An 11,963-nucleotide genomic window follows, 5' to 3' on the forward strand; every position below is an offset into this window, starting at 1 on the left:
AACAAAACTGACTTTATAAACATTTTATAACAGGGGCCAGCTGGTTCTTTAGATCAGTAGGGACGAAAAATGTGGTAGTATCATATGAAATGGTTTTACGGTATTATAAAATGTTGGTATCATAAGTATCATAAGATTTTGGTACCTGATATTACCATGGTACTGGTATACCATGCAACACTAATCTAAACCAAAGTAGATCATTTGAAGATTGTTCTATACATCAGTTGGGGTCTCTATAAGCTTCAATATGAGGTCCTAAACCTAGCATTAAAGTGCATCCTTCTAGTTGTGTGGGCTAATATAGTCAAAATGATTGCCTTGGGGTAAGTTTAGCTAATGGCAAGTTGAACAAATTGAAACGTTTTCTTCCCAGGCATGATACAAGGCATTATCGCTGTGATGTGAGGTAACAACAGGGCCTGTGTTAAAAATATGCTTAAAATGATCAGTGGTGTAAAGTACTTCTGTATAAATACTTTGAAGTACTACTTAAGTAGTTTTTGGGGATATCTGTACTTTACCATTTATATTTTTGACAACTTTTACTTCACTACATTCCTAAATAGAATAATGTACTTTTTACTGTATACATTTTCCCTGACACCCAAAAGTACAAATTACATGTTTTATGCTTAGCAAGACAGGAAAATGGTCCAATTCAGGCACTTATCAAGATAACATCCCTGGTCATCCCTACTGCCTCTGATCTAGCGGACTCACTAAACACAAATGCTTTGTTTGTAAATTATGTCTGAGTGTTTGACTGTGCCGCTGGCTCTCTCTTTTGCTCAAACGCTAGGCCTAGGTTCTATTACTGCCACATTCAAATGTACAAAAATGTATCTGAAATGCAGCCGTACACATCAACAACCGTCGTTTTATATAGCTTAATAACACAATATATATATTGTTCTCCACTAGGGTATGACATACAAGTGTCAAGTGTATCCGAATTGCAGGTGTCCAGTAGGCTACACCTAAATTATAGCCTACTGTAGCCTATAATATCAGATGGGAAGACAATATGAAATTGAGAATATGAGGTAGCTTACAGAATGGAATGCAATGGTGGATGAAAGCCTATGCTTTTTTTGATCTTGTACTGAGTGTACAAAACATTAGGAACACCTTCCTAATATTGAGTTGCACCCCCTTTTACATTTACATTTTTACATTTACGTCATTTAGCAGACGCTCTTATCCAGAGCGACTTACAAATTGGTGCATTCACCTTATAGCCAGTGGGATAACCACTTTACAATTTTTTTTTTTTTTTTTTTTTTTTTTTGGGGGGGTGGGGTGGGGTAAGGGGGGGGGGGGGGGGGGTTAGAAGGATTACTTTATCCTATCCCAGGTGTTCCTTAAAGAGGTGGGGTTTCAAATGTCTCCGGAAGGTGGTGAGTGACTCCGCTGTCCTGGCGTCGTGAGGGAGCTTGTTCCACCATCAGAACAGCCTCAATTTGTTGGGGCATGGACTACAAGGTGTCGAAAGCGTTCCACAGGGATGCTGGCCCATGTTGACTCCAATGCTCCCCAAAGTTGTGTCAAGTTGGCTGGATGTCCTTTGGGTGGTGGACCGTTCTTGATACACACGGGAAACTGTTGAGCATGAAAAACCCAGCAGCGTTGCAGTTCTTGACACTCAAACCAGTGCGACTGGCACCTACTACCATACCCCGTTCAAAAGCACAAATATTTTGCCTTGCCCATTCACCCTCTGAATAGCACACATACACAATATACACAATCCATGTCTCAGTTGCCTCAAGGCTTAAAAATCATTCTTTAACTGGTCTCCTCCCCTTCATCTACACTGATTGAAGTGGATTTAACAAGTGACATCAATAAGGGATCAAAGCTTTCACCTGGATTCAATTGGTCAGTCTGTCATGGAAAGAGCAGGTGTTCCTAATGTTTTCTATACTCAGTGTATATGATGAAAAAATAGGACATCTTAAGCTTTCTAGAGAACCTAAGATTATGAATCAACTGTCAACATTGAGTTCAATCAGTGACCTGGGATGGTCTAGCGCAGAGCTCTCCAACCCTGTTCCTGGAGAGCTACCCTCCTTTAGGTTTTCAATCCATCCCCAGTTGTAACTAACCTGATTCAGTTTATTAACCAGCTAATTATTAGAATCAGGTGTGCTGGATTAGGGTTGGAGTGAAAACCTACAGGACCGTAGCTCTCCAGGAACAGGGTTGGAGAGCCTTGGTATAGCGGTTATTACAGCTGCCTGTTCAGCGCGCACAAATAAAAAATAAAAAAAAACCTGCCGTGTCAGCGTGGATTCGATTCCAGCCCATGCTCTTCTGGCACCAATAACTAAATTCCCCCCTTTGACTTGATTTAGTTACACATTCCAAATATGGACAGTCCAGGGATATCTTGTAAGAAATGACTGTACCAGACACTTTTAAAGACAGTTGTCTTTAATGGATAACATCAATAGGAAACGAATTCAATAATAACAGTAGGTTACAGCAACATTAGTTTCCATTCATACAAAGTGTCAGGTAAATTGCCACAGATTTGCAGTGGTAAATGAGGAAATACTTTATTTAAATTGTGTGGAATGATTGTCAAATAGATAAATCGCCCCTAGTCTGTCAAAAAGGACCAAGTTGTTCCGATGACAATACCACCCGAGAAGAACATCTACTTAAAATACTTTGGTTGCAAGCAGGACACCGACGTCATCTTTCAGGGAGCGGTGGAGGTGACCAATAATGGTTGCAATTGAGATCAGCTGTGTTGGGGAATTTAGTATTGATGGTTTAACGAGACATCAGCTGGCGATAATCTAGTGCCATGGAGGGTTGCAATAGGCCCGTTGTTATTTGATTATATTCCAATCGTAGGCTACCCGTTAGCCTATCCATTGTCACGTTCTGGCTGCGTTTACACAGGCAGTCCAATTCTGACCTTTTTTTCACTAATTGGTCTTTTGACCAATCAGATGAGCTCTGAAAAAGCTCATGATATTAAAGGTGTGATGTGATTGGTCAAAAGACCGATTAGTGGAAAAAATATCAGATTTGGGCTGCCTGTGAAAAACCTGTAGTAGGCTACTGTTTGTGTTTCCCTGGCAGAGTTGATGAGTTGAGTTGAGCCATCAGTTGATTGACAGCTGATTGAACAGCTTGTTGAACAGCAGATTTTACCATCCCCGCTCCTGCAATTCGCAACCACCCCGTCTAATCATGCCGACAATGATTCGGTCATTATCATTCAAGAATTGTGGTTCTCTGTAGCTCAACTGGTAGAGCACGGCGCTTGTAACGCCAAGGTAGTGGGTTCGATCCCCGGGACCACCCATACACAAAAATGTATGCACGCATGACTGTAAGTCGCTTTGGAAAAAAGCGTCTGCTAAATGGCATATTATTATTATAATCTGTTTTCCGCACCCATGTATTCCTGTTAAAATCCTCCCACTGCTAAATGCATATTATTAGGCCTAGCCTATATCACCATTATACTGTATGATCGTTATATTATATATTATATATTATACTGTATGATCGTTATATTATATATTATATATTATACTGTATGATTGTTATATTATAAGCCTATTATTATTTTTAAAGGTATTTTTTAAGAAGTGGGGCAGTCCCACTCCTTTCATAACTTTTAGCTTTTATGTAACCACTGGACCACACACACTGAGGCCAACCATAATGTATCCTGCCGATTGCTTACCTTAAAAATATAATAAAATAATCGATTTAAAAAACGGATTTCCCATTTAAAAAATTACATTTCCCCCCTACAAATATGTCAATTTGTTATAATCCACATAAGGATTCACACAAGACACATTGTAGCCTGAACGTAGCCTACAGCTACTTGAACTGACGCCCAGTAGACCTGCGGTTTAAAAATAGACTGCACAGCCTATAAACACAGAGAGACTGATGGAACAGATCGGAAAGTTTAGCTTAAAATGTTGATAAACTATTATTTCTTCACATTATAAGCGCAGCAATGCGCACATGGTAATATGCGCGAATGTTCCAAAATGCAAGTAGCGGGAAAACACTGGTCTAAAGCGCACAACACGTTCCAGCAGTTTCATGTGATAGAGATGTAAATACATATCTGTTAAAAAGAGGGCAAATATTTGAATGTCTGGCTCAGTTGACAGCCCCATTCATCTATTAAATCACTGTCCTGCACACATCAATGGACCATCATCATGGCCTGTTCTCTCCCAGCTTCATAGTTTGAAGGAGGTGCGTAATTCCAGTCCATATAATAGGACTACTGTATGCAATGCCACATCACAGACACAATCTTTTATTTAAGAGGCTTTTTATTTAAATTGCTAGTTGGGCCATGGGGTGGGTACATTCCAATGAGTTGGGTCCGGGGCTCTTGGAACAGAATCTGTTGTATTTATACCCAGCTACAATGTAGGTAAGGTACTGTATTGAAAAGGCTACAAACAACGCATCCAGCTGTCCCCTTGGGGCGATTCTAAATATTCAGTATTCATTCAAATCCTCTTTCTGTAGGATACTTTTCCTCCTGCGACGAAATGGGTCAAATTAAGATCCGACATCTGTAGGGTGCCATTTTCAGACGCGGCCATGTGAAACATTCGTTAACTATTTGTGCGTCCGAAATGACTCCCTATGTACTACACTACTTTGCACCCTATTCCCTATAGGGAGTAGGGTGCAATTTCAGACGAAGGCAATGACTTATTCCCAAAACCTCTAGGGTCTTACATTACAGACAACATCTAGCCAGTCAAGACGATACACAGCAGCAACATTCTACAATAACATTGACATTTTCAATACCCAGATGAGGTGAAGAATTGTTGGCACAACACACTAACCTACTAATATGAAGGCACATCAACTGCATATTAACTGCACATATTGACAACATTACTGTACCACAGAGCTAGCTGTACCACAGAGCTAGCTGAACCACAGAGCTAGCTGTACCACAGAGCTAGCTGAACCACAGAGCTAGCTGTACCACAGAGCTAGCTGAACCACAGAGCTAGCTGTACCACAGAGCTAGCTGAACCACAGAGCTGAACCACAGAGCTGAACCACAGAGTAACATTCTGTACATATAGTACATGATTGATTGATTTATTTTATTTATTTGTCATACACTGATTGGTGCCCAGCCCCTATGGTCTTATAAGACACGATATCAAGTGCACGTGCACAAAATACTAAACATTTTTATATTTAACTAATTAAATGCCTTTAACTTTTAAATGTATAATTAGCAAACATATACTGTTGATATACATAAAGATACATATACATAAAGATACATATACTGTTTTATATAGGTCACCTATATAGCTGCTGTGTGATCTTGATTAAGGGCTCAATACAATCAAACAGGTCAAGAAACACCCTCAAGTGATTCAAGATTAGCGGCCATTTCAAAGTGTGAGCAATTTTCTCTCTCCCACCCGACCCATCTGCATTCAGCACTCAAACCTTTGATACAGACATATGAAACGGAATTGAACATGTGACTTAAGCAACATTTACATAATCATGCTCTTCATCAAGTAAAACGCAGTGATTGTAGTGAGCTAATGTAGCGACATGTATGCAGCTAAGCCTTAGCATAGTACTTTCACCTAATAACTCATGTCATTTTGGTTCTTCCATCCCTTGGTCCTACCATCCGTCCACATGTCTGTCTGTCTGTCGGTCTCACATTCTCTCCTCTTGGTAGACTTGTCTGTCTGTCTGTCTGTCTGTCTGTCTGTCTGTCTGTCTCACATTCTCTCCTCTTGGTAGACTTGTCTGTCTGTCTGTCTGTCTCACATTCTCTCCTCTTGGTAGACCTGTCTGTCTGTCTGTCCCACATTCTCTCCACTTGGTAGACCTGTCTGTCTGTCTCACATTCTCTCCTCTTGGTAGACCTGTCTGTCTCACATTCTCTCCTCTTGGTAGACCTGTCTGTCTGTCTGTCTGTCTGTCTGTCTGTCTCACATTCTCTCCTCTTGGTAGACCTGTCTGTCTGTCTCACATTCTCTCCTCTTGGTAGACCTGTCTGTCTGTCTCACATTCTCTCCTCTTGGTAGACCTGTCTGTCTGTCTGTCTCACACTCTGTCCTCTTGGTAGATCTGTCTGTCTGTCTGCCTCACACTCTCTTCTCTTGGTAGACCTGTCTGTCTGTCTGTCTGTCTGTCTCACGCTCTGTCCTCTTGGTAGATCTGTCTGTCTGTCTGCCTCACACTCTCTCCTCTTGGTAGACCTGTCTGTCTGTTTGTCTCACATTCTCTCCTCTTGGTAGACCTGTCTGTCTGTCTCACATTCTCTCCTCTTGGTAGACCTGTCTGTCTGTCTGTCTCACACTCTGTCCTCTTGGTAGATCTGTCTGTCTGTCTGCCTCACACTCTCTTCTCTTGGTAGACCTGTCTGTCTGTCTGTCTGTCTGTCTGTCTGTCTGTCTGTCTGTCTGTCTCACACTCTGTCCTCTTGGTAGACCTGTCTGTCTGTCTCACATTCTCTCCTCTTGGTAGACCTGTCTGTCTGCCTGTCTGTCTCACACTCTCTCACCTTGGTAGACCTGTCTGTCTGTCTGTCTCACATTCTCTTCTCTTGGTAGACCTGTCTGTCTGTCTGTCTGTCTGTCTGTCTGTCTCACATTCTCTCCTCTTGGTAGACCTGTCTGTCTGTCTGTCTGTCTGTCTGTCTCACATTCTCTTCTCTTGGTAGACCTGTCTGTCTGTCTGTCTGTCCCACATTCTCTCATCTTGGTAGACCTGTCTGTCTGTCTGTCTGTCTGTCTGTCTCACATTCTCTCCTCTTGGTAGACCTGTCTGTCTGTCTGTCAGTCTGTCTCACATTCTCTCCTCTTGGTAGACCTGTCTGTCTGTCTCACATTCTCTCCTCTTGGTAGACATGTCTGTCTGTCTGTCTCACATTCTCTCCTACCATCCACCTCTGTCTGTCTCTCTCCTACCGTCCACCTCTCTGTCTGTCTCACGCTCTCTCCCTCTGTCCACCCATCTGTCACTCACACACTGTCCTCCTGACAGACCTGTTTACCATGAATAAAGCTCAGACTGGCCACTGAGTGGTTGGTTGTCCTGAGGGAGGTCATGTGTGTGTTGTTCCTGTTCCTCCCCGTGCTCTGGGACCTCTTCGCCAGGGCTCGACAACAACAACACAGCTGCTTGTTGAACTGCTTCTGGAAATTCTTGCTGAGCAGGTAGAGGGCGAAGGGGTTGACACAGGAGTTAGTGAAGGCCAGGACGCGGGCACCCACGGTGAAGATGAAGTGGGCCATGGAGGTGTCGACTTCTGAGTAGTGGTAGGAGCGGTTTAGGTAGATCACATGACTGGGGAGCCAGCACACGGCGAACAGGCCCACGAACACCAGGACGGTCTTGGCCAGGCGCTTCCTGGACTCTATCTGTGATGTTGTAGAGAGAGAGAGAGAGAGAGAGAGAGAGAGAGAGAGAGAGAGAGAGAGAGAGAGAGAGAGAGAGAGAGAGAGGTGAAGATGGAGGAGTAGAAAATAGAAGAAGAAGGAGAAGAAGAAGAGTGACCCACCTGTCTTCTGATGTGCACGTTGCCCTCCACCGGCATATTATAGGCGCTCCTGTTCAGGCTCCTGGCGATGAACAGGTAATAGACTGATATAACCGACAGAGGAATGACATAGAAGATGAGGAAGGAGGTCATGGAGTGGATCTTGGGGTGCAGTTCCCCAGCGTGGGGATAGGGGGCGCAGGTGATGAAGGTCTCATTGGTGCTGTGGATGCTGAACGTGCGGAGGTCTGAGAAGACAGCCTCGGGGACAGCCAGGGTCATGGAGAAGAGCCAGATCACCGCAGCCCGCAGGACGATCCTCGCCGTGGCATTGGACGCCTGGATGTCCATGGGCTTCACGATTGCCTTGTACCTGGAGGATGAGGAAGAAGAAGAAGAGAAGAAGAAGAAGAAGAAGAAGAAGAAGAAGAAGAAGAAGAAGAAGAAGAAGAAGAAGAAGAAGAAGAAGAAGAAGAAGACATGTTCTCCTCAACGTAGGCCACCTGTTCAGAAATATCATGTGTGACATATGATTCTTCATCTCTGCTTGCCTTATACCGATGTCTCTCAATGGCACTTTATTCCCTATGTCTCTCAATGGCACCTTATTCCCTATGTCTCTAAATGGCACCTTATTCCCTATGTCTCTAAATGGCACCCTATACCCTATGTCTCTCAATGGCACCTTATTCCCTATGTCTCTAAATGGCACCCTATTCCCTATGTCTCTCAATGGTACCCTATTCCCTATGTCTCTCAATGGCACCTTATTCCCTATGTCTCTAAATGGCACCCTATTCCCTATGTCTCTCAATGGTACCCTATTCCCTATATCTCTCAATGGCACCCTATTCCCTATGTCTCTCAATGGCACCTTATTCCCTATGTCTCTCAATGGCACCTTATTCCCTATGGCTCTCAATGGCACCTTATTCCCTATGTCTCTCAATGTACTATAAAGGGAATAAGGTGCCATTTGGGACACAGCCAGTTTTCCTCTAACCATCTGTATTCTACCAAACCGAGTGTTCTCCAGTGAACTCTACATTCTGCTGTTGTTCCTTTTTCATCACTTTCAACCCCTCGCTTCCTTTGACTGTTTGGTAAAGAGCCTCATGTCTGCTACCTGAATGAACATCTTCTATTGACATCAGACGGGACCATAATGTGTTGATTGGGCATCAACGTACCTTCCATTCTATTCATTCTATTCTATTCATTCAATTCTATTCATTCCTTTCTATTCTATTCATTCTATTCTATTCATTCTATTCTATTAATTATATTCTATTAATTATATTCTATTCATTCTATTCTATTCATTCTATTATATTCTATTCACTATATTATATTCATTATATTCTATTCATTCTATTCTATTCTATTCTATTCTATTCTATTCTATTAATTATATTATATTCATTCCATTCTATTCTATTTATTCTATTCTATTCTATTCTATTCTATTCTATTCATTCTATTCTATTCATTTCATTCTATTCATTCTATTCATTCTATTCATTCTATTCATTCTATTCATTCTATTCTGTTCATTCTATTCTATTCATTCTATTCATTCTATTCATTCTATTCTATTCTATTCTATTATATTCTATTCTATTCTATTCATTCTATTCTATTCATTATATTCTATTCTATTCATTATATTCTATTATATTCATTATATTATATTATATTCATTCTATTCATTCTATTCTATTCTATTCATTCTATTCATTCTATTCATTCTATTCATTCTATTCTATTCATTCTATTCTATTCTATTCATTCTATTCTATTCATTCTATTCTATTCATTATATTCTATTCTATTAATTATATTATATTATATTCATTATATTCTATTATATTCATTCTATTATATTCTGTTCATTCTATTCATTCTATTCATTCTATTCATTCTATTCTATTCATTCTATTCTATTCATTCTATTCTGGCTCCAGGCCATCTATAAATCACTGCTAGGCAAATCCCCGCCTTATCTTAGCTCATAGCAGCACCCACCCGTAGTCTGCGCTCCAGCAGGTATATCTCACTGGTCATTCCCAAAGCCAACACCTCCTTTGGCCGCCATTCCTTCCAGTTCTCTGCTGCCAATGACTGGAACGAATTGCAAAAATCTCTGAAGCTGGAGACTCTTATCTCCCTCAATAACTTTAAGCATCAGTTGTCAGAGCACCTTACCGATCACTGCACCTGTACACAGCCCATCTGAAATTAGCCCACCCAACTACCTCATCCCTATATTGTTATTTATTTTGCTCTTTTGCACCCCAGTATCTCTATTTGCACATCATCTCTTGCACATCTAGCATTCCAGTGTTAATACTATTGTAATTATTCTGCACTATAGCCTATTTATTGCCTTACCTCCATAACTTGCTACATTTGCACACACTGTATATATATTTTCTGTTGTATTTCTGACTTTGTTTTTTTTACCCCATATGTAACTCTGTGTTGTTTTTATTGCACTACTTTGCTTTATCTTGGCCAGGTCGCAGTTGTAAATGAGAACCTGTTCTCAACTGGCTTACCTGGTTAAATAAAGGTGAAATAAAAAATAAAATATATTATATTAATTATATTCCTTTTATCTAGCCACACAACAGATTATACAGAAGACACATTCTACTTTCAATAGGAGGTATCAGACCTGCATTCAAATACTATTTGAAATATTTTAGTTGGTCCACCCTTTGCTGCTATAACAGCCGCCACTCTTCTGGGAAGGCTTTCCACTAGATGTTGGAACATTGCTGCGGGGACTTACTTCCATTCAGCCACAAGAGCATTAGTGAGGTCAAGCACTGATGTTGGGCGATTAGGCCTGGCTCGCAGTCGGCGTTCCAATTCATCCCAAAGGTGTTCGATGGAGTTGAGGTCAGGGCTCTAAGCAGGCCAGTCAAGTTCCTCCACACCGATCTCGACAAACCATTTCTGTATGGACCTCGCTTTGTGCACGGGGGCATTGTCATGCTGAAACAGGAAAGGACTTTCCCCAAACTGTTGCCACAAAGTTGGAAGCACAGAATCGTCTAGAATGTCATTGTATGCTGTAGAGTTAAGATTTCCCTTCACTGGAACTAAGGGGCCTAGCCTGAACCATGAAAAACAGCCCCAGACCATTATTCCTCCTCCACCAATTTTTACAGTTGGCACTATGCATTGGGGCAAATAGCATTCTCCTGGCATCCGCCAAATCCAGATTCATCCGTCGGACTGCCAGATCTTGAAGCGTGATTCATCACTCCAGAGAACGTGTTTCCACTGCTCCAGAGTTCAATGGCGGCGACCTTTACACCACCCCAGACGACGCTTGGTATTGCGCATGGTGATCTTAGGCTTGTGTGCGGCTGCTCGGCCATGGAAACCCATTTTAACCCGATGAACAGTTATTGTGCTGACGTTGCTTCTAGAGGCAGTTTGGAACTCGGTAGTGAGTGTTGCAACCGAGGACAGACGATTTTTACGCACTAAGCGCTTCAGCACTCGGCGGTCCCGTTCTGTGAGCTTGTGTGGCCTACCACTTCACGGCTGAGCCATTGTTGCTCCTAGACGTTTCCACTTCACAATAACAGCACTTACAGTTGACCGGGGCAGCTCTAGCAGGGCAGACATTTGACAAACTGACTTGTTGGAAAGTTGGCATCCTATGACGGTGCCACGTTGAACGTCACTGAGCTCTTCATTAAGGCCATTCTACTGCCAATGTTTGTCTATGGAGATTGCATGGCGGTGTGCTCGATTTTATACACCTGTCAGTATTTTGAAGGTTTGTCCACATACTGCTGTATATATAGTGTAGTTTTAGTGTTTGCTCCTGCATGTCTGGAGGGCCAGGTTCCATTGTGCATTGAGACAAGCTCAACCAAGCACAGATAAAGTATTAGAAATGTTCTGAAATAGTATTTTAAGCTAGGTGTTGTAAGTATATGGGTAGGATTTAAAAGGAGGAAACTTTGGGAAGCTAGGGAGGAGAGGGGGCTATCTGTCAGTTATTCATTCATTCTTATCTGCTAATGGGATAGTAGGCAAAATGAGAGACATTAGAATGCACATTATGATAATAACATTTTCATAGGCTAGATAGAGACTATATAATTATATGGCTGACATGGTGACGGTCAGTCTATCTAATGCATGTCTTCTCCTCCCACTCCACAGTGATGCACACTTTATGGTTGCGTCCCAAATGGCACCCCGAATGGTACCTTATTCCCTAGTGCACTACTTTTGACCGGAGCCCGAAGGATACATAGGGAAAGGGTGCCATTTGGGATGCAGACTATATCATCCCAATTAAAAGGTTGGTTGTGGGAAGTTGTGTGGGAGGGATATAGCCTATGACCCCCACAACACACAGACAGGCCCATGCATGCAAGCACTGTCACCCATTTACTTACTC

The 11,963-nt window shown here is 42.0% G+C and overlaps 1 protein-coding gene across 1 annotated transcript; it reads right to left on the minus strand.

Moving 5' to 3' along the window:
- Positions 1-7,016: 7,016 nt before the first annotated feature.
- LOC311109462 (gastrin-releasing peptide receptor-like) lies at positions 7,017-7,885 on the minus strand (the record flags this gene model as incomplete). Its single annotated transcript, XM_084152379.1, has 2 exons — positions 7,017-7,415; positions 7,556-7,885. 2 exons carry the CDS (start codon positions 7,883-7,885, stop codon positions 7,017-7,019), a joined length of 729 nt encoding a protein of 242 aa, XP_084008505.1.
- Between the last annotated feature and the right edge of the window lie 4,078 nt (positions 7,886-11,963).

The sequence above is a fragment of the Coregonus lavaretus genome, assembly GCF_964263955.1.
Source record: "Coregonus lavaretus genome assembly, chromosome: 35".
In the NCBI taxonomy this organism is placed as follows: Eukaryota; Metazoa; Chordata; class Actinopteri; order Salmoniformes; family Salmonidae; genus Coregonus; species Coregonus lavaretus.